This window comes from Onychostruthus taczanowskii, unplaced genomic scaffold, assembly GCF_017590055.1.
Source record: "Onychostruthus taczanowskii isolate IOZ18803 unplaced genomic scaffold, ASM1759005v1 scaffold89, whole genome shotgun sequence".
Taxonomy (NCBI): Eukaryota; Metazoa; Chordata; class Aves; order Passeriformes; family Passeridae; genus Onychostruthus; species Onychostruthus taczanowskii.
The window spans coordinates 1,694,639-1,718,027 of NW_024506882.1; the positions used below are offsets into that span (position 1 = coordinate 1,694,639).

The window sequence follows — 23,389 nt, forward strand, 5'->3', positions numbered from 1 at the left end:
TTTGGAGTTTTTTCAGGATACAGCAAAAAGAGGGAAATAGAGGAACTCCTGCAGCCAGGATCCTGTGTTTTTACAGAAATCAGTGATGATATTTGAATTTTGAGGCATGGTGCTGCAGCATCAGGCTCCAAATAAATACTTCTTCTTTTAAGTTATTCTAAACACACCTAGTGTCCATTGAAAACAAATTATTCTCTAATAAGTAAGAGTTTTATTCATTTTTTTAAAAATATATCATACATAAGAATAAATAAAAATGTAAATATATGCACCAAGGATTTACAATGCAGGTGTATTTCATTTTCCTCCCTCAATTTAAATCTTTGCTTATCACCCTCCCAACTCCTGTAGAACAATTTCCTCTCTTTATTTCCTCTAAGGGTCCTGTACATTATGAATATTCATTGAAATAATTAAGCACCCTGTTCACAGCTTGTTGTGTTTACTGTTAGTGCAATAAAACCCAAACAGGTTAATGATGATCTTTAATATGGGAATTTAATATTATTTCACCTCTACATCAGTGAAAAGTTTAACTTCCCCTTTAAGCCTCATCAATTTAGGGGAAATAAGTAACCACCATAAAAACCCACTGCAGACTCAGAGGTACAAGCTGCTGTGGTTTTGTCTTCTGAATTTCTCATTTTGGTTTAGCCCCAGCATTAGAGGGAAACTGAAGCGTGGGTTTTTTATTTTTGTAAGAATTATTCACATCACAGTGATTTCAGTGCAGCTGGTCAGTGAAAAGCAAAGACACTTTTGGGATGCAGCAGCCATTGGGAAAATACATTTATCAAAGACCCTGGTGGGGGAGAAGTGGAATTGTGGGTGCAGAGGCCAGGGCAGCATCCACAGGTGCCACCCAAGGCAGGGCTGGCACTCGCTAATTAACCCTTAATCAGCCCCATTAGCTGTGCAGAGCAGGAGCCAGGGCCCTGCAGCCAGAGCAGCACAAATCAGGGGGGTTTATGAGGATTACTCACATTAATTTTATCCTTTATAGGCAATAAACCTTTGCTGCTTCATTACTGGCCACGGTTAAGTTTTAGAGGAGTTTTTCTGGGTGCAGGGGAGGGCAGGAGGGGAGCAGGGCTGGGACCACGTGGGTTTGCTGGTGGCACAGGGACATGGCCAGCACTGAGCCCTGGCACTGCTGGGAGTGGCACAGTCTGGGTCCCCTCGCTGCTCACGGCCTCCTGCATCCCCCAGCAGTTTGGTTGATATTTTAGGAAGCGTGCTGGCCTGGTTAATCCTCTCCTTTCACCCCAGAGATGCCACTGCTCCCCAAGGCTCTACACTAGCCCATGGCCAGGCACGCCTGGCTCGTGGCCACCCCACAGCCAAGACAAACCTCATTTTATTTATTTCTTTATTTATGTGCAGCTCAAGCAGCCAGGAAAAGCAGGCACTGCTAGATCAGCCAGAAATTACACAGCAAAATATCCAGCTGCAAGCAAAAAAATGATACAAAAGGGGCCAAGGTGGGAAATAAAAGAGAGAGGGGAGAGCCCTGCCCAGGACTGAACAGCACCAGCCTGGCTGGAGCCTCTCCCTTGAACACTGGAGAAATATTATTCTCAGAATTACCTGAAGCTTTATTTAATGCAATAAAAGCTCATTTTCGATGGGAATTAGCCCTGAAAGAGATGGCTATTAGGAAATGCCAGGTGATGCATAGCTCAGCCCCTGAACCAGTGAACTCCCAAACACCTGCAGAGCTCCAGGGGGTTGGTGCCTCTCTGCCAGACTGGGGCTTGCAGGATAAACAATTAAGAAAATGTCTAATTTAGCCCTGAAATTAACAGGGGGGCTCAGTATTTACACCAGCTAAGCAGCATTTCCTCCAATATTCCTTTAGGTTTTCACACAGGCCAAGTTCTTGCCTTTTTCAAACCACTCCAAGGAAATGAGAAACTAAACCCAAACCAGCCCACATCCCCCACCCCTGAAAAAAGCACAGAGCAAGAGAAAAGCAGAGGTGTTACCTCCCTTACAGGGGTCTACAAGGCATCTTCTATTAATAGAATTTTAATAAAGTGGAGGAATTCAGGGAAAGAAGAGCAGCTGGAGCTGGGGTCTCAGAGGTATCCCTCCAGTAAAATGGCTTTTTGCAGGAAAAGAAGAGGAAGAAAGAAAAGGGGAAGGCAGTAGAACAAAATCAGGGGAGCAGAGCCCACCCCTGCAAACACCAAATCTGGAATTCCCTTCAGGAGGCTCCGAGCTGAGGGCAGGAAATCAAATGCAGGAGTTAATCTGCATTTCAGGTATTTATAACCTTCAGCAATCCCCCTGGAACCTGGCTGGGAATGGGGTTCCCAAGGAAAACTCCCCAGTCTGGTGACTGGGAGTAGCTGAGCCTTCCTCAGGAGCTCTCAGGGATGGATTCAGGCACAAATTCCTTTAGAAACGCTTTGTTTCTCTGCAGTTTTATTTAACTTTGCAGCAGTTCCACCACACACCCTCAGTAGCAGCCAGGGCAGATCTTTACAAGCTCCCTGGAATATTTCTGTCTGTATAATACACAGAATATTTCTGTCTGTATAATACACAGAATATTTCTGTCTGTATAATACACAGAATACATCACCATACGTGATGGTGAATATCACTAACCCCACTTCCAGCAGAAAGCAGGAAAAGGGAGAAAAATGGAGTCAAGCAACTCCACGTGGAGCTGCATTTTGGGGTGATTTGGCCTCAGAATTGGTGGTTTTGGGCTGCTGGAACATCTCCTCCACCCGGCTCTGGGCAGGCTCCAAGCAGAAATTCAGAGATGCAGAATGGATGGTGAAAAGCAGGAGGAGCCCAAGCAGGAAGGCGGCTCCCCTGTGCCATGAAAATGCCAAATCTGCTGTGTTTGTCCTTTTGAGATGCTGCTCCCAATAAATGAGTAAGGAAAAGCTGGGATGGGGCTGGTGACAGGGACCAGGGCTCCTCTGCAAGGACAGTGACACCAGGGCTGTGCCATCCCCCTGTCCCCCAGGTGTTCTCTGCCCCTTCCCTGTCTGCTCACAGGGCTCCAAAAGGAGAAACTTCCAGCACTATTTCCAAACTCTGCATCAATGCCAGGTGTTTATTCTGTGAGTTCCCACTTTGGGAATAAAACATTTTTTATATAGCAAACAATAACATGTATTTATAAACAGCTGTTGCTGCACGAATAAAAGTAGTTCTAAAAGGAAGAAATCCGGTATAAAATAAAATTACTTTTTTCATTTAGCAGTTGAGCTGCAATCAGGAGGAACAATCCATTGCAGGCAGGAACAGTTTTCTGGTTTTAAACACCAGCCAACAGCTTCTGTCACCCAAAAAAATAACCCAAGGAGGCATTTGTCCATTTTCTCACACCGGGATGGGTGCCAGGACATCCCAGTGCCAGGACGTGTGCCAGGACAGCCGTGTCCTGTCCCTCACAGGAGGGATGTGGTGCAGAGATGGGCACAGCTGGACCATTTTGGAGTCTCCAAACTCCTCGGATCCCCCATTCCGGCATCCCAGAGCTGCTGTCCAAGGGCTGAGCCCTCTCCCGCTCCTTGCCCGGCCCCCACAGCCACAAACCCACGAAGCAAAGTGAGTTTCCCGTCCTGCTCCCCCTCCAAATCCGCCACCCTTGGCACTCAGGCTTTCCCCTGCTTTTTCTCCCATCATTTTGTCCTTCCAGGGCTTCGGGTTCACCCCCCCATGCCCAATATCAGAGCTCCATCTAGCGCTGCTCAGCCCCTCCCGCCGCCAGGGCCAGGGGGGAAGGAGGGGGGAAAACGGGAAAAAAAAAAAATTAAATATATTAAAGGTGTTAATAAGCGACTTATTTAAACGGAGTATCACATATTGAACATTAATCACCTTGCAGTAAAAGTGTAATTAAGGAGTCACTCTGCCTTCTGGGGAAGGCTCGCTTGGAAGCCGAGCGAAAATGGTCTCTTTATTAACACAAATTATTTTATTTGGCTAAAGGTAATAATTCTAAGTGAGGTCAACGGGCCTTGTGCTCGCGCCGCCGGTGCCGGGCCCGGCCGCGTTTCCATGGCGACCGAGCCAAGTTCACCCTCCTCGGTAATGGCTTTGCTCTCCCTCCTCCGCCGGGATTGCTCCTGGGCACAAAACAGCCTCGGCTCCCTCAAGGGCTGCATCCCACCGGGAGAACCCCCCCGACCCTGCTGGGGTTTGGGGCTGTGTTTGGAGGGTGCTGGCACTGTCCCCTCACTGTCCCCCCACCATGGCACGGCACCCTCTGAGGGCTCTCCGGGTGGGAATGGTGCTCAGGAGCAGCAGTGGGATTGGGTTCTGGTGGTTTCCAGCACGGGATGGCTGTGGGACAGCTGTAGGACAGTGCTGAGGTGGTTGGAGGGTGGTTGTAAAACCCCATCCCCACACGGCCAAGCTGTGGGGATTTTCCCCCATCACCTTCCCCCAGGGGAGCCAGGGCTTTGTGTGGCTTCACCTTTCCAGAAGAAGTGCAAATCCGGGTGGGAATGGTGCTCAGGAGCAGCAGTGGGACTGGATTCTGGTGGTTTCCAACCCGGAATGGTTGTGGGACAGCTGTAGGACATTGCTGAGGCAGTTGTAGGGTGGTTGTAAAACCCCATCCCCACACGGCCAAGCTGTGGGGATTTTCCCCCATCACCTTCCCTTTGTGTGGCTTCACCTCTCCAGGAGAAGTGCAAATCCACCAGGAAAAGCACGCCAGGGATGGGAGTTTTGTGCCCAAAAGCCTGTTTGCCTCCTCGTTCTAGCTCAATGCCCTCAGCATCCTCATGGCAGTGAAGCCTCCAGAGCCATTCACTGCAGGCACTTCCAGGAGGAACCAGCAGCAAACTGAAAAATCTCACTTATGTGGTGAAAACCAGAGGCTTTGGGCTGTAGCCGCCTTTGTCCCGAGCACACTCCTGTGCTGGGAGAGCTCGTGTGTTGTTGTGTCTGGCAGGGAGGATTGTCTGAGCCCAGCAGTGATTTATCTGCCTCCCGTGTCATGTCACCGTTTACGCGCAGCCTTAGATGTGGAGTACAGCAGGAACATTTTACTGTTATTCTTTCCTTTCAACCCAAAAAGATAAGAGTGTAAATCTGGGAGACAGGGGACGTGTCACAGAGGCTGGCTGTGGATGCTCCTCCTCCTCTTCCTCCTCCTCTTCCTCTCTCTTCACTCCCAGGCTCCGTGGGGACAATTCCACCACCCAAATGTGCTCTGATCCTCCTCCAAAAATAAATCCAACCCCTTAACCAACATTCCTCCTGGTCCAACATCCCTCTTGGCACAGGGCTGCAGCCACAAACAGCCTGTCCCCAACCGCTGGCCAGGCCCACGGAACTTATTAACACCTAGTCAAGATTAATCAAGCAGGGAAAGCTAAAGCAGGGCCCTAATTAGTTGCTGATGATAACTATATTTGTCATCCTTTCCCCAATTAGTCTACTGTACGTTTCGGAGTTTAATTGCACCTTGTTCTTCATTTAAATGTCATCATGTGCATATATTCTCCTCCTTCTTTAGCAAATTTGAGAAAAATTTGACATTAAATATAGATTATCTTTAGATTTTCATAATTAACACAACTGAACTGCCATGAGCCTAAATACATCTCCTCTGCTATAAATCTGGCCTCTCTTGGGAGTGGGTGCTCCAAAGGCTGTGGCTGTGGGATGCCCCCCTGGCACTGGTGGCACTGGGGACATGTGGAGGTGGCACTGGTGGCCATGCCCAGGCCAACTCCCCCTCAGAAGGAAGGGATGGAGCAATCTTTGGGATTTTCTCTCTTTGGGGTTTCTTTTGCTGGTTGTCACAGCTGATGAGGTTCGGCAGTGCGCTGTGCAGGCAGTGGGGCAGGACGAGGGTGAGGAGAGTGTGCCATGTCCCCCAGCCCAGCGAGGGTGAGGAGAGTGTGCCATGTCCCCCACTGCAGTGAGGGTGAGGAGAGTGTGCCATGTCCCCCGTTCCAGTGAGGGTGAGGAGAGTGTGCCATGTCCCCTGCCCCAGTGAGGGTGAGGAGAGTGTGCCATGTCCCCCGCGCCAGTGAGGGTGAGGAGAGTGTGCCATGTCCCCCTGCCCCGGGCAGCCCCCGGGCCCTCCCCTGCTCAGCAGGGCCGGGGCAGGCAGCTCTGCCTGTCCCCGGGTCCTCCCCGCTGCCACTGATCCGGATTAGCAGATATTCAATATATCGACACCAGAGAGAGCTGCAGGGAGCGACCCGTGCCTCTGCATCCCGGCGCCTTTAACCCTTCAGCTGCTGCCCACAGGACCCTGTGCCACCCAGCAGAGCTGTCCCCAGGGCTGGGGACACCCAGCCACCTCAGCCCCTGCCAGCCTGTGCCTGCTGCGTGCCAGGGAAGCTCAGGGACAGCAAACCCTGGGGAATGGTTGATCCTGAGCCAGTCCCTGCTGTCACCAGGGAGCCTGGAGCTCTTCTTCTGACACAGCTGGTGCTGCCCAGCCCCAGCCAGGCCCTGCTGTGCCCCCTGAGCCCCAGCCCAGCCAGGGCCAGACTCATTCTGAGCCACCCCTGGAGCAGCTCCAGAGCCCTCCCTGTGCTGACTGGGACCAGCACCAGCCCCCCTGTGCCCACCCCAGCCCACCCTGCCCACCTGCAGGGCACCCTCTGCTGCCTCCTGAGCACCCAGCCAGCTGATGTGGCCAACAGCTCTGCCCACAGCAGGGCTGGCACTGAAAACACCAGAGGAGGGGAAGGGAAAAAGCAATGCAGGAGCTGCACAGTCCTACCTGTCCCTCAGGAGGAGGCTCAGCACACAGATCATCCCAGCACCTGTGAAGAGCCAGAACAGCCCCTCTGCTCTCTGCTCTGCTCTGCTCTGGGGTGTCCAGCACAGGGAATGCAGCACTCACCTCCCGGGAGGAGCTGCTGCTGTGTGAGGCAGAGAAAGGAAAAGTGGGAAAAAAAATTTAAAAAAAAAAAAAAAAAGAAAGAAAAAGAAAAAAGAAAAATAAGAAGAAAATCAAGGAGTAGTCAAAAAGTGTATTAGAAGCAAATTTGGAAGGAAATCAATGGGATGTAATTAGGTTTGATTTTTCTGCCCGTTCTGTGTGCTGGGGTGGTATGTGGGGTCCCCCTGTGAGCACAGGGATTAGCACAGAGAACAGGTACCCGTGGCCACCAAAGTGTGACAGCTCCGTCACTGCTGGCAGGGCCACGGCAGCAGGAACGTGGAAACAGAGACAGAACATTGACAGGAACAGAGACAGGAGAACCAGGAGAACCAGCCAGGCATTTGCCTCTGCAGTTTTCTCCCTGCTGGCCCTCCCCAGGCACAAACCTGGCCTGGCAGGGCAGGGATTGTCCCCAGAGCTTCTCCTCCTTCCATAGCGGACCCAGACAAGTCCTGCCTGGTGGAAATGTCCCTAAACCCCTTGGAAGGGACTCCCACGTCCCCACAGCAGGGATGCTCCTCCCCTCCCTGCTCGGGACATCGCCAGACACGGGTGGAGGGCAGTGGGAAAAGAGGAGAGAGAACTCTTGTCCCAGTCCATGCTGCATCTGCTCACAGCATCAACACCTGCCTGGAAATCCTGGCTTTGGTTCTCCTGCCCTAAACGGGAGAGATCCATGAGGGGTTTGGAAAGCAGAGCCCAACCCCTGCCCACCAGGCTCAGGATGCTCCAGGGACAATCCTTGGGAGTTCTCCTTGTTCTTCCTTGGGTAAACACAGCCAAAGCTGGGGCAGGAATGGATAAAGCCACGCTGATGGTGAACCTCAGCCTTCCCACAGCCAGCAGCGTGAGAAAAAGCTGCTTTTATGTTCTTTTTTGTTGTTATTGCACCTGCTTCCTGAGGAACCTTCCCACAGCTGGAGACTCCAGCTCCATGTCACATTTTCCAGCCAAAGCTTGGGAACAGGGCCAGTCTGTAAGGAAAGAGGGTGGGAAGCACTCAGGGGTCTGTAGGGCCCCGTGGGAGCATGCACAAGCACACACAGAGCTTTGGGTGCCTCATACACGTCCCTGTGTACACACAGATTTATTTTGATGTTCATCCCTCCCTGCAGCTTTCACTCTTGAGTTTCCAGCCGTCTCTCCTCGCCTTCCGAAGTTGTTTGGGTTTTTTTCTTCCCCTTTAACCTTGAAAATTAACCTAAAACACAGGGTGCTGTACACATGACTTGCTCAAATAAATTGCATCCTTAATTATGAACACCCTCGGCTCCGCTGTGCTCCAGGCCACGCTGCCCCAGCGGACACCCCCCTCCTGATGAGTGGTTATTGAACACGGGAACAACAATCAACACTAATTAAATACTCAGCTGTTGAGAGGAGACAATGTTTATCAAAAAATGCAAGAGGAGGGGAGCGCCTCTTCTGTTTTCTATAATTAGTTAGCGATATTCCCCAGGCGGTCTCGGAAATCGAACTCGGGTTTGTTCACATCTGTTTGGCACAGGCAGACAAAGGCCAGCGTGGCCCTGTCCCTGTGTGTCCCCCCCCAGAGTGACACCCCAGCTCAGCATCCCCACGGTGCCACCCCACCCTCCTCAGCCCCGGGGACTGGGACATTCCAGGGCAGCCAGGCTGGCTGCAGGGATGTCAGGGCAAGGGGACCAGGGGTCCCTGTCCCCAGAGCCAAACCCTGGGGCACAGGAGCTGCTGGGGTTCAGAGAGGGGGGAAAGGGAAGGGCACAGTGCCCTGCACCCCATCAAACAGAGCCCCTCATCAGCAGGAGCATCATTTGAATGCAAATTGATACCTTTTTAATGCTTTCCTGGAATTCTGCAGTGGTTTTCAGCTGGGGAAGGGGCAGGACAGGGCCGTTCGTTTCCCTCTGTCTCACGTCATTACCAGCTTAAGGATCTGCTCAGCAGCAGAGAACGAGAGTTAAAATTCCCCTGAAGGAGGGGAATCAGGAGATTACTGGGGGCTGGGGTTGGAATGCTGGAGCCTGGGACAGCTCCAGATAAGAAAGCACTCATTTCAGTTTGTCCATGAATGAAGAACAGGAAGAAAACCCCTCTCCATCATCTCCACGTTCAAACATCCATCCTTCTCTGCTGAACATCCCTGTCCTGTCCATCCACACCCACATCCCTTCCTGCGTGCTGCTGGGGGCACACACGAGCCTTGTGCTCAAACCAGGGTTGCTAAAACCGACTTTAGGCCCTGCTCCGAGGTTACCCCATGCCCTGCTCCGAGGTTACCCCATGCCCTGCTCCGAGGTTACACCGCTGGCTGCACTCAGAGTGCTGCCAGGAGCCCTTGGCAGAGGCTGCTCCCCGAGCTGCCGGTCCCGCATCACCTCTGTGCCACCCTGGGCATCGCCCAGCCCTGCCCCGGGCAGCCCCAGCGCCTTTCCCCAGGCTATTCCCGCAGGATGAGTGCTCATCTCCCCAGATGTGCCCGTTTGGGGATGGCAGAGCCGGGGCTGGGGCACAGCCCTGTCACTGCTAGCGAGCCGTGCCAGCCAAACTCACGGGGAAAGCAGGGAAAAGCCGGGCGGGGCTCGGGGACATCACCTTCCTCATCCTCACCTGCCACGCCAAAGTCTGGGGCAGCTCCAGGCTGCTCCGAGCACCTTGGGGGCTACAACGAACACCAGATCGGATTTCCCAGATCCTTCCCATCCCAGGGATCTCAAACTGCTGGTGTGGAGAGCGGGAATTAATGCAGACTGCCTCCCCAGGAGCCAGAGGAGGACAGGAGCCCTCTGCTGAGGATGGCTGGCAGGGGTGACACCAGGACAGGGCCAGAGCAGAAGCTGCTGCTGCTGTTGGTGCCCTTCCCAGCTCAGCTCGTGGCCTCAGCACTCCAGGTTAAATAACCAGGCTCAGAAATCAGAGCATTGCCCTTACCCTCCCATCTACCCTAAATACCTACAATATTTCTGGTAGTAAACAATCTCCAAGACTCATTTCTTGGAGCAGCAGCAGATGGTCAAGAGCATTTCCTGAAATTGAATATTGTAATGAATTTAGGATCGAGAAAATTTACATAATAATCTGGTTTAGATTCTGATAGTGAAAAACCTACATAGACACTGCTTCTTTTCTGGTATTTGAATTAAATGATAAATCTCCAAGTATTTTAATTATAAACAAACTTTTTGCTCTTCCGGATCCTTGGAAGAAATTGAAAAATTAACTACCCAGGGAGGCTGAAGGCCACACATCAGGTTCAGTTCAGGTTTGCCTCTCATGACCCAGGGGCTGGAGTGGGATGTTTGGGAGCCTGGTGTGCCACAGGTGACTCAAATCTGGCTGATCCTGTTGATCCCTCCTCAAACTGCAGCACCCCAGACTGGGAACCTGTGGGAAGCCAAGAGCTCCTGGACTGGGGGATGTGACAGCCTTTGCTGGAGGGGCTCTGAGTGTGCCCCCACAGCCTGGGGTGGGATGGGATGGGATGGGATGGGATGGGATGGGATGGGATGGGATGATGCCTCGCAGGGAATCGGCCATTCCCAGATCCCAGTGAAGGATCCAGGATCCTCAGCTCAGGCCCATGCTGGGAGCACACATCCACTCCCCACCCTGCCCAGGCACCACGAGGCACAGGGTGGGGCTGGGAACTCCCTTTTGGGGTCACCTCATCCTCGTCACTGGCACAGCCCCGTGCCAATCCCATTCCCAGGACACCAGCACTGGCACAGCCAGGGCTCCCTCCATCCCAATCCTCCCTCTGGACCACAGAATTCCCCTTCCCAGTCTCGTGCCAGGAGATGCAGAGGGCCCTTTCCTCTTAGAAAAGCAAATATTTAGTCTAGATAAAAACCCCCCCGAGCGTTTTCCCCAGGTAATACTGGTAACTAAAATAATCACATTCACTTTGCTGGTTTAATTTTATATTTCCATTCCTACCTTATCTTTTTTCTGCAAGCATCATTAAACCACACCATAACAAAAATACATGAACTGTTATTCTTTCCAGAGAAGCCATAAACCACCTCAAAGCTTTTCAAGTTTATTCTTATCTCGTACATCTTCCTCTGGTTTGGGGTTTTTTTTCCCCTTCATGCATTTCAGAAAGGTAGTTTTCCCTAATGTTAAGAATAGTTGCATTGAAAATGAGATGCTGCCTCTGAAAAGCCCCTCTGGAGGATTAAATAAGTAAAATATAGCCAGAAAATAAACTGGAACCTCATTAAAATAATTTTGCAAGGAGAAATCCTACTCTACAATAGGTTTTCAATATCACTTAGAAAATTCTTCGAGTCATATATATATGTTCTTAATTCAGGACCTTCCATTAAAAAAGACATTACAGAGGGAAGTGAAAGGCCATTTAGTACCCTTGTTTATATAAAAATGCATATTAGGCACAGATGCAATCTCCAGCAGAAGCTTGGGATGCAGTTGGAATGAGCTGTGCCTGGCTGGGAGGTGCTAATGAGGGCTGGCAAAGCTGGGAGGCAGCACCAACACCTCTTTATAGTGCCAGGGAATCCAGCCACTCCTGCATCCCCCTTTTCTTTATCTATTCCCCACTCCCTGGCCTCCCTGGGCACTCAGGTGCCCACCCCGAGGTGGGTTTGTGGCACCAACCTGCTCCATCCTCATCAGGCAGGGGTGAGGCTGTGCCAGAGCTTGGGGCAGGGATGAAAACTGCTCAGTTCACCCCAAAATGCTGCCCTGGGAGGGAGCTGGGGTGCCAGGAATGATCCCTGTGGAAAAGGGTGACTGTCCCTGCTGTGACTCCCTCAGGAATCCCAAACCTTGCCGTAAGTGTGCCCTGCCTGGGGAGGGGATGCACCCAGGGCACATCCCTGCTCAGCCCCTAAACCAGGCCAGCTTTAACTTCCCATCAATTCCCAGCACTTTGTTTAACGTGTAAAAACTCCTGATCAGGGGCGAGGCATTCACTGCTGCTCTGCTCAAAGAAGTCTTCCCAGCACTTTGTTGGAGTTTAAACGTGTAAAACTCCTGATCAGGGGCGAGGCATTCACTGCTGCTCTGCTCAAAGAAGTGCCAAGGAGCCATCACTGACCTGGCAGGGGAAAATTCCTGGGGAGGCCCCAGGGCTGGAGCTCTCCAGATCACTCGTGGTTAAATCATGGAAATTGCCCAGCTGGGAACAGTTTTGGATGTCCTGCTTAACAAGAAAGTAAAATACCGGTGACCCACAGAGGTACCCCCAATGTACTGAGAAATATTTAATCTCCAAAGGCTCCAAAAAACATCATTAGTGTAATTACTGCTCCTTGCTCACTGAAAACATGAGAACTTCAGGCTTCCATCATGTTGAGCTGGGCCTTGACACAGCTGTAATAATTAGAGGGTTATTAGATTATTATTGTTTCTAATCTATATGTATTAGATTATTAATAGCTGTCATTTAGATGGGATATTGGGAAGAAATCCTCCCCTGTGAGGGTGGTGAGCCTGGCACAGGTGCCCACAGATGCTGTGGCTGCTCCTGGATCCCTGGAAGTGTCCAAGGCCAGGCTGGAGCAGCCTGGGGCAGTGGGAGGTGCCCATGGCACAGGGAGCAATGAGATGATCTCTGAGGTCCCTTCCCACCCAAACCATTCCAGATTCAGGAATAACCCTGAGGCTGAGGCCAAGGAGGTTAAAGGATCCTCCCTCCTGCAGGAACTCCTCTGCACTGGCCAGCAGATCCCACACAGCATTTGGGCAGCCAGTTTTGTAGAGAATAAATATCACACTTCAATTTCATGGTAACTTAGGAGGGTTTACTGGCAAATACCATGGCTTTTACATGGTTCTACCAATTACTGAGCAATTACATGTAACCTAGATCTGGAGGACACACGGCAGCCTTGTAATGTATTCCTCTCTCCTGGAAAAGAAGAAGGCAGTTAATAGAAAACACTCCTTCTCTTTTTATTATTATTTTAAACTATAAACCCCTCCACAATATTCCTGTGTGACATTATTAAAACTCCACGTCGATATCAAACCCAAAGCAAAGGCTGCCATCCCATTAACACATCAGTTGTGGGATGATCGATAAAAATTTACTTTAAACTGCACCATATGTTGCTCCCCACAAAGTTTTATTATTCAGATTCATCAGTTTGTACCTCAACCCCCCGTGCAATTAAATCCCATTTAGCAGCACTGACCTTCTGATTTGAACCCGTCATTCCTGCAGCTGGTTTGGAGTTTTAACAGCACTTTTAAATAAGGAAAATGCAAAGTGCCTGTGAATTATTGGTGGGGTGGGGGGAGGATTCCATGGGGCAATCCCTCCCGTGCACAGCTCCTGTGCTGGAGCAGGGAGGGAAAAAATATAAAGGGAAAAAAGCCCCAAAGAGTGCCAGCCCATTTCACCGTGTTGTAGCATATTTGTAAACATCGTTAATCACGGATTAGCAGATGGTGATGTTAATTGCACCTGTGGAAGTAACAAGACCTCAAGGTTGATTACATTTACAAACCGGGATCGGGGCTGCGCGTTCCAGAGGTGCCCCGTGGGCAGCATTCCCAACTCCTGCAGACTTCCCAATCCCAGCCCCAGCAGCATTCCCAGCTCCTCCAGCATTCCCAGCTCCTGCAGCATCCCCAATCCCAACTCCAGCAGCATTCCCAGCCCCAGCAGCATTCCCAGCCCCAGCAGCAATCCCAATTCCACTTCCAGCAGCATTCCCAGCTCCAGCAGCATTCCCAATCCCAGCTCCTGCAGCATTCCCAGCCCCAGCAGCATTCCCAGCCTCAGCAGCAATCCCAGGCTGCTCCCTTCCCCTGCCACCAGCCTGGCCTTTGCAGAGGGAAAGGTGTCCCCTGTCCCAGAGCCATTCCAGCCTCCAAAACATCACCAGGAGCCAGCAGTGGATTGGGTGCAATGGGATTTCTCCAGTGGTTGGATTGGGTGCAATGGATTTCTCTATTTGTTGGATTGGGTGCAATGGGATTTCTGCAGTGATTGGATTGGGTGCAATGGGATTTCTGCAGTGGTTGGATTGGGTGCAATGGGATTTCTCCAGTGGTTGGATTGGGTGCAATGGGATTTCTCCAGTCACTGGATTGGTGCAGTGGGATTTCTCCAGTCACTGGATTGGGTGCAATGGGATTTCTCCAGTCACTGGATTGGGTGCAATGGGATTTCTCTATTTGTTGGATTGGGTGCAATGGGATTTCTCCAGTCACTGGATTGGGTGCAATGGGATTTCTCCAGTGGTTGGATTGGGTGCAATGGGATTTCTGCAGTGGTTGGATTGGGTGCAATGGGATTTCTCCAGTGGCTGGATTGGGTGCAATGGGATTTCTCTATTTGTTGGATTGAGTGCAATGGGATTTCTCCATTTGTTGGACTGGGTGCAATGGGATTTCTGCAGTTGCTGGATTGGGTGCAATGGGATTTCTGCAGTTGCTGGATTGGGTGCAATGGGATTTCTCCAGTGGTTGGATTGGGTGCAATGGGATTTCTCCAGTGGTTGGATTGGGTGCAATGGGATTTCTCCAGTCACTGGATTGGTGCAGTGGGATTTCTGCAGTGGTTGGATTGGGTGCAATGGGATTTCTCCAGTCACTGGATTGGTGCAGTGGGATTTCTGCAGTGGTTGGATTGGGTGCAATGGGATTTCTCCAGTCACTGGATTGGTGCAGTGGGATTTCTGCAGTGGTTGGATTGGGTGCAATGGGATTTCTCCAGTCACTGGATTGGTGCAGTGGGATTTCTGCAGTGGTGGGGATACCCTGAGCACAAGAGGGAAATGTGGGGCAGGAGCTGAGCCTCTCTCCCAGCCAGAGCTCCCCGGGGTGGATTTTGGGAGATGGGAAGATTGGTGTTTTCCCCTGGCTGAAGATAAGGCAGTGCCCAACTCATCTTGTGAATCAAGGAGGACAAATATTTTGCCACTGTGCTTAGAGACACTTTGATTATTGAGAAATCATTCTGGAAGGGCAATTAGTAAATTTTAAAATCAATTTGGTAAATAAGCCTCTGAAAGGAATCCATGACAAGCAACAGGGAGGGAAGAATTGACTTTCAAATTACACACACACACTTTATTCATATCTAAATATCAAAGAGACTCTATGTACAAACAGAAGTAATCAGGAAACGTGTTTTGATCTTGCTGATGTACACAAAAAATGACAATTAATGTCCCCCTTTATGATATAAAGCTGGGAGTTTTTTACAGTTACATTACAGGGACAATTATAGTCGAGCTTAAGGCTAAAAATAATGAAATACTATAAAAACTACATTTTAACATTTAAAAATATCCAGGAAATTAACTGGAGAAGCAGGCAATGATCCAATTAATGGATTGCATTTATTAGATCAGGGGCAAATGGCACAGCACAAAGCTCCAGCACCAAAGGTGGGAGAGTGCAGAGGTCCCCATGCTCCTCAGAGCCTCAGGATGGGGCTGGGGCAGGAGGACAAAGCATCAGCTCCATCCAAAACACACTACAGGTGATCCCAGTGGAAAAAAACAAGGGCTAAAACTTACCACAGAGGGAAGTGGGATCAGAGGGAACAGCAGAGCCATCCAGAGTGGGATTCAGTGCCCTCACAAGCAGCAAAGTCCGAGCTGCAGCCCGAGTTATGCACTGAAATCCTAAAATTCAAGCTCAAGCAACTCGCAAAAAGCCTTGTCTGATGCTGCAGTGCCAAATCAAGGGGCTCCATGGATACAGGAGTGGGGAATTCACAGCAGAGTGGAGATGGCTGCTGGAGTGATGGCCAAGCAGGAGCTTCTCCTCCCACTCCAGGGGACACGGAGGTTCCAAAGCTTTTTGGGAGCCTTCCAGCAGTAAAGGAGCTGCTGCAGGGCTCCTCAGCTGCCTCCTCCTTAGAGGGGCTGAGCAGATGGCCAAGCACAGCCTGACAGAGCCCAGCTTTCCCAGGCACCCAGAGCCTGGAAGGGCCTCCCCAGTGCTGAGACCAACTTAAAAAAAATAGAAACAAAAAGGGAGAAACAGCAGCTCCTATGAGATGGGAAATAAATGTACTTAGCTGTAGGTGAAGGATGAAGAAATGGCTTTACCCTGATCCCTGCTGCTCCAGAGGAAGGATTCAGTTAGCCAAGTGCTGAATCCTGGAATCTTTCCTCTGGAAAATGAACAAATCTGAGCCACGGGCACCCTCTGCTGGGGCACCCTCGGCTGCTGAGCAGCTCCACAGGGCTGCCTCTGGGCCTGCAGCCTTTTCCTCTCTGCTTTAAACCAGAAAAAAGGGCAGATTCAGCCCCCAAAATGTACTCAGCCCACAAGGCGCAGCTCAGGGTTCTCCAGCTCCCTGTGGATTTGGGTCACACAGCCCTGTTTGTACGATGGTGTCACTTCAGAGGGATTTGGGATTTGTCCTTTTCCTCAGGACAGAGCTCAGGGGATGTGTCCCCACCCCAGGCACCCTGCTCTCCACCAAGAACACAGAAGGGAGCCCTGCACACCTTTCAGGAGCTCCATGCCCTGTCCCCCATCCCAGGCACCTGGAGTGTCCCCAGTGTCACCAGCCAGACCCTCCCAGGGACACACAGGGAACACACCCACGGACCAGGGTTTACAGACTTCATTTAGCTCAAAGGAAAGTCCTAATTAGTCACTCAGAGTGATTTACTTATTCGTTTGGAAGTGAGGAGGGGGCAGACTGAACGGAATTGTTTGAAATTATCCCTAAAGGGCACTGTAAATTAAGTGTTAATGAGGAATCCTATGCAAAGGGCCACGGTAGCTAAATAAAATAATTAAGGTGCTAAGTGATAACATTCTTTTGGCTCTCAATAATTTAGCCAGCCTGGTTTTTCAAGCAGGATAGCTGCAAATGAAGCCACCCCAGTGCCACCAGCAGGACAGTGGTCCTGGGGCACCTCAGCCTACAGCAGGAACAGCCCAGCTTGGAAAGGAAACTTCCTCAGAAGGAAACCAGCTCTAGATCCCTCCTCCCACCTGAAGGACTAATCACACTCTGGATTTATATGACACAAAATGGATAAATTTGAGTCTACAACCAATCTTTACAAAAGCTTTATTTCCACGGGCTCCATTTCCTCCCCCCCCCCCCAACTCCAGATGTTTGCCAGCCCTTGGCAGGGCTGCACACCTGGTTTGTAACCAAATACAGAAAAACCAGCTCCAGTGGTTCCCAGGCACAGCTGGCACTCAGCAGCTGCTGCCCAGGGGGAGGGCACAAGGCACTTTCAGTGGCACTTTCACCCACAGCCCAAATTGTCCCCACAGTTCAAGTGATGCACAAAGTCCCCAGTGCACAAGTGCTGGCAGCCATCCCTGGGTGTTTTCCTGCCCAAACTGCTCCCAGACCTGCCTGCCTTCCCACAGCTGCTCCTCCCAGTGTTACCCACGACATCAGGTGTCTGTCTTTGGTGTTAAGCCAGGGATGTGGTGGCTTCTGCAGCAGCTAAAATGCAGCTCAGGTCTCTGGGGCTCTCCCTGGAACTCAGTGATGCTGGAGACCCTGGGAAGAGCATTTCCATATCCACACTGAGCAGCTTCCTCCACCACATCAAGAGGATTTCAATCTCCATGCCTCCGTTTCTGGCTGCAGATGGAGTGCAGGAGGATACCTGTAGGAAAGCAAAAATAAATAAATAGTAAGGGATTTTATCTTTTTCCAAACCACAAGAAAATCGTTCAGAGGGCCTGGATGTTTGATTGTTAAATGCAGAAGCTGGGGTTTGGTGCCTGGTGCACAGAACTGCTCTCACCTGCAGCCACAGAGACGTTGAGGGAGTCGATGCCGGGGTGCAGCGCCCTGCCAGGGGGGATGGCCAACATCTGCTGGCACTGCAGCTGAGTCTCCAGGGAAAGGCCCTCCCCTTCACTGCCTGCAGGACAGAGACACTGCTCAGCTCAGCTCCCAGCACTGCCTTTCCCCCTCCTCAGTGCAATTCTTGTTCCTGCTCTGTCTCTGTGACACTCTCTCCCTAAGCTCAGCCACCCCACAGCAACTGAGCCCCCGAGGGGAGCCTGGCACCTTCCTCCCATCCCTCCCTGGATCTGCTCCCCAGCATCTGAACTGGGTTTGAGGAATATCCATGCAACACAGAGCTGCACAGAGATCCCACGGGGAGCAGCCAGCAGAGAGCTCCCTGTGGGCACAGGCTGCTGGCACGGGGACAAGGCAGGCAAGGGGCCACAGGCCAGCTCTGCTCCAGCAGACCCCACATCCCTGCTGCCAGTGACAGCTCCAGCCTTCCCAGTGACAACTCCAGCCTTCCCAGTGACAGCTCCAGCCTTCCCAGCACACACACACCCCCTCCACTGGCTGGGTGCAACTTGTGCATGCAGACAGTTCAACCAGAGGCTTCAATTGATTAGTTGTTAAAGCAGGCAGCAGCCCTGATATGTTTGGGCTGATACACTGGTGAAACAGAGTTGAAATCTATCCCAGGTCATTAGTAGTTGTTTGACTCACGCTGTCACAAAGGGAAATGGAAAGGGAGAGGCTTTAAACAATGCTGTGTGCAGACAGGTGAAAATGCAGAGGGCCCTGGACCTCCCAGCCCGCCTGGCTCCCCAAAGAAGTCTTTATTCTTGTTATTTGGAGCAGCACAGGCAGCTCCAGGGCTGCAAGGATGGCCAGCTCATCCCAAACACCTCTGGCAAACAGGCCCAGCATGTGGCACCCCTCCAACAGCCATGCCCTGACCTGGCTGAGCCCCACACCAGTGTGGGATGACACTGCCAGGCCACCCTGATCCCTCTGACCACACAGGGATGGCAAGTGCCATCATTCCCAGGTGGGTTTTTTTTCCCCCTCATGTTTTACTGGGCTGCACTTTGGGTAAGGAAGAGGATGCTTTGGGTAATGCATCCTGCATCACCTTCCCAGATGAAATCAGTCATGGCAAAAGCCCTTGGGCTGGGGTCAGTGAGCCTTCAGAAGCCCCATCCTGACCAATGTTTGCCTCCTGCTGCAAGCCAGCAGTGCACACAAGGCCTGGGGGAGTTATCCCAGGTCACAGGGTGACACCAGCAATCAAAGCCAGGCTCCCATGGCCCTGCCTGTCTGCTCACCACTACTGCAGGGATGCACAGAAAACCCAGAAATAGTGTCCTGGAAAGGTTTTACACCTTGCAGTGGTATTTGCCTCCTGAGCCTCTCAAACCACACTCCCACAGGGCTCTCCAGCTGGGACAGCAGCAATGGCTCCTGGAGAAATCCTCTCCTGCCCCTGATAAGGGTCTTACAATTCCCAATAAAGGCACCAATTTTGCCTCCAGCTTTTACAAAGCTTTTTATGGCCCTGGCTGCTTAAAATAATTAGGAACAATAAATTCAGGGCAAAAAGACTTGCACAGTGTGACACAAGGGAGGGAGTATTGACTGAATCAGATGAAATCCTCATTTAGACTGGTGAACAAAACACTTCCCACTTCAGATCTTTAACTTCCACCTCTCAGCTTCGTCCCTCACTGACAGAGCTCAAAGACCAGAGCTTGGAGAAATGACAAAACACATTTCCTGCCCCATTTACAATTAACACCACTCACAACTGCAGCTTCCAGTGCAGGAAATTCAGATCCAGCAGCAGAAAAACATGCAAAAAGGAGCATCTCCATAAAACCACCAGCTCTGTGAAGAGCCTTAAACCCTGAGCTAAAGGCTGAAGGTCTAAGAAGAACAAGTTACCCAGAAACTCTTCTTACTCAGCCACCTAAGTGCTCCCAATCTGCTCCTGTGTGCACCAGGCTCCCAGTCTGAGCTGTCTGTCGCCTCCAGCAATGATTCCAGTGCAGACAACATTAAGCTGGACTGTCCAAATCACTCTCTGCCAAGCCAGCGAGGATGCCAGGAGGGGGAACTGGAGCCTGCAAATGCTCAACTTACAAGACAATCTGTGTGGTGCCAGGGAGCTCAATCCCAGGCTGAATTATCTCTGCTGCTCCCTGCAGCTGCAGGAATGCTCCATATTCACATCCAGGACGTTTCTCCCAACAAGCCCAGCATCAGACGACCGTAATGTTCAATTTTCTTTTCAGCCAAGAGTTAGTGCTCAGCAGAGAGTTGAAATCATTACTGCTGCAAGGTCCGGGAGCTCTCCTCATGCATCTACCAATCAGCCTCCAATCTCCCCTGACAAAAGGATATTTGGACTTTTTCCTGGAGAAATCTCTCATAACTCAAGGTAACGACGCTGCTGCCGCTTCCAGCCCCTGCCTCTCTCCGGGTGCTGTCGCCGTTTGTGGGATGCATTTCTTTGTGGGCAATCAGCAGAGCTGCCAGCCTCCCTGCTCCCCCTGGAATACAGCTCCACACATCTTGTAGAGATGCCAGATTTGCAGCGTTGTCTTGTCAGTGTTTCCAGGAGTTCAATAAACATTTTAATTAAAGGAATATCCTCCGAGCCAAGCCAGCCCCAGCACGGGGCAGGATTACAGCCCCTCCCTGGCTCGTGGCCAGCAGGACTCTACTTCCAAGTGTAAAAGCTCCAGCCAGCTCCTGTGCCAGGTGACATGGAGTGGGGGACATGGCACAGCCACACGCAGGTGCCTGGAGCTGCATTCCTGGGGGAATTTCTTTCTCCAGCTGCCACAAAGCTGCTACTCCCCTTCCCTTCACCTTCTGGGAGGCTGCACAAGCCCAAACTGTGCCCACAAAAGGTGAGAGAGTGGGCAGAATTCCCTGCAGGAATTGCCCAGTTCAGGTGCTCAGAGAGCACTGCTCCAACAGGGAGGAGATTCCTCTGCTCCTGCTCCACAGGCAGCAGCTCTGTCCTCTCCCAGGTGTGCCCTGGCTGCTCTCAGGGCTGGCTGCAAAGCCCAGTTTTGCATCCAGACCATGCCCAGCAAAAGCCCCTTGGTGGTTCTGCCCAGACCAGACATTCCTGGTTTTTAAGGAGAAATGTGGCACGGCTCCCCCGTGAGCAGCTCTGTGCAGGAAAAGCAAACACCTCCAGGGCTCTCCCTCAGCTTGGGGCTCACCACCACAGAAAATCCACATCTGGGGCTCCAGCACAGAACAAAACACAGAACACAAAGCAAACACCACCCTGTGACTGCCCTGGCACCAAAACTGCCCCCCAGACCCTCCACAGCTGCTGAACTCTGAGTGCATCCACAAACTGCTCCTGCTGGGAGCCCCCTCAGCTCCCCCTGCTCCTCCCAGTCCCTGCTTCACTCACAGCCACACCATTCCATGATTCCCTCTCAGCTTTTCTTTTCCAGACCTGCAACAGTCCCTGGGGTGAAGCATCCCCCACCCAGCCCACAGCTCTGGAAGTGGCAGTACCTATCACTACAATAAGGGGTTTGTCCCACCGGAATTCCGAGCAGCTGATGACAGGAACACCTTCCACATCCTCAGGCCTGCTGGCTGTTCCCACCACTTCCCAGCCTTCTGCACTTTTAGCCTAGAAAAGGAAAGAAATCAAGAATTGCCAAATACTCAAGCTTAAAAAGAAGTCATGTATACAAACACTCTTTTTTTTTACATTTTCACTTAAGCTGTCTAGGGTTTTTTTTTTTCGCATCTCTTAAATTTTTACCTGCAAAGGGCTCCCTCTCACACCTCCCTGCATAGGGAAAAGATTCCCAGCAGCTCCCCCCAGCCCTGGTTCCTCCTCTATTCCCTGCTCCAAAGGCTGCCCAATGCTGCCATCGTGTGCCTGCGCCCCGGGATGCTGCTCTGCCACACATCCCGAGGAGAAGGGAGACAAACCCCGGCATCCCCAGAGCTGCAGGATTATCCTGGTACCACCAGCTCCCAGAAAAAACAGCCACCCTCTCCCCCTACCCGATGGAATGGGGCTGGGGGTGTCCCAGCACAGACACTGCAAAAAACTCAGGGCTCCCCCTGTGCCTCCCCTGCAGCGCTTGAGTTTTCTTGAAAAAAAAAGGAAAAAAAATGGAAGTGGCTCACTGTACCTTCAGAAAGCCCTGCAGATCATCTGTGCTGTACACATCGAAGACCTCCATGGCTCCAGCGCTGGCTTTGCTCACTATGGGAGTCAAGGGGCAGCTGCAAGGGGAAAAAAATGGAAAAGTATCACAAGAGGGGAAATGCAGGTGAATTTTTAGATCCCACTCACTACACGGATGTGTTTTCCTATGGAGAACAGGAGGGCTCAGGAATTAACCCAGGAAACGGGTCACAGGAGGGACAACAGAAACACAAAACGGGTTAAACAAGGAGAATCCAGGGAGAGCCTGGAATCCCACATCCCACAGCCTGCCTGCCGAGCAGCACCATCCCAAACCCTGCTGGAGAGATCAGCCCCAGGAATCTCCCTGAACAACAGCTGAGTGATACAGGCTGGAAACCGGTCTGGGAGGAAAAGGGGGGCTGGAGGAGCCTGTCCCTGTCCGTGTGGCTCGTCCCCGTCCCTGTGGCCCGTACCTGTTGCTATGGGTGGCCAGCACTCTGTCCACCCCCAGGAAGTACGCAGAGCGCAGCAGGGCCCCCAGGTTCATGGGATCCTGGATGTGCTCCAGCACCAGCCACAGCAGCTGCCGGCCCCCGCTCTCTCCGTGCCCCAGCTGCGGCTCCTCAGCGTCCCGCAGGCTCCTGAAGGGCAGCGGGGCCGCCTCCAGACACACTCCCTGGTGGGGCCGGCCCCGGCACAGCGCGTCCAGCGCCCGGCCCGGGACGTGCAGCACCGGCACCCCGCGGGCCGCGGCCTGCAGGGCGAGCTCGGCCCTCACGGGCCGCCCGGAGCCGCCGCGCGGCTCCTTCAGGAAGAGCCGGAACAGGGCCCTGCGCGCCCGGGCCAGTGCCAGCCAGCACGGGGCCACCCCGAACAGGATCTCGGAGCCTTTGGTCCTCTCCAGGGACAGCGCCTTTCGCTCCAGCCCCTTCCCCTTGCCGGCCCGGGGCAGGTCCTGCTGTGCCCGCCACAGCTCCCGCCCGGTGCGCGACCCCCGCTCGGCTCCCGGGCTCTGCGGGAGGGACGCGGGGGGATCGCGGCCGCGGGGCGCTCCTTGCTCAGCCCCGCGGGTGGAGCGGAACCGGAGCCCGCCCCGGCACAGCCGCAGGGCCCGCTGGCACAGGCGGGGCAGCAGCGCCCGCTCCATGGCCGGGGGTCCCTACCGGGGGTGGGGAAACACCCAGCCCCGCTCCGCGGCCGGGGCTCGGCGGGGATCCCGGAGGGGCACCGGAGCCGCGGGCACGCGCACGGAGCCGCGGGCACGCGGGCGGGCCCCGCTCCGGTTCCGGCGGCCCCGGCACGCCCCGCGCGGCAGCGCCCCCTGGCGGCGGGAGGGCATACCGGGAACGGGAGCGGAGCAGCACAGAGCCCCGGACAGACCCCCGGGAACGGGAATAGAGAGCCCCAGTGACCCCGGGTACCGGGAACAGCCCGGAAACGGAGCATCCCACAGCCCCGGACAGATCCCGGGAACGGGAAAGGGGAACCCCAGTGACCCCAGACAGACCCCCGGGAACGGGGAACCCCAGTGACCCCGGACAGACCCCCCGGAATAGGGAACCCCAGTGACCCCGGACAGACCCCCGGGAACGGGAACAGAGCATCCCAGAGCTCCTGGACAGCCCCCGGGAATGGGGAACCCCAGTGAGCCCGGGTA

The 23,389-nt window shown here is 52.7% G+C and overlaps 1 protein-coding gene across 1 annotated transcript; it reads right to left on the reverse strand.

Moving 5' to 3' along the window:
- Window positions 1-16,879: 16,879 nt before the first annotated feature.
- On the reverse strand, window positions 16,880-23,014 carry MRM1 (mitochondrial rRNA methyltransferase 1). Its single transcript, XM_041425411.1, has 5 exons — window positions 22,206-23,014; window positions 21,734-21,827; window positions 21,099-21,219; window positions 17,572-17,691; window positions 16,880-17,430 (listed from the first exon to the last, which is right to left on the reverse strand). The coding sequence occupies exons 1-5, from the start codon at window positions 22,877-22,879 to the stop codon at window positions 17,381-17,383; spliced, it is 1,059 nt and encodes a 352-aa protein (XP_041281345.1). The 5' UTR covers window positions 22,880-23,014; the 3' UTR covers window positions 16,880-17,380.
- Between the last annotated feature and the right edge of the window lie 375 nt (window positions 23,015-23,389).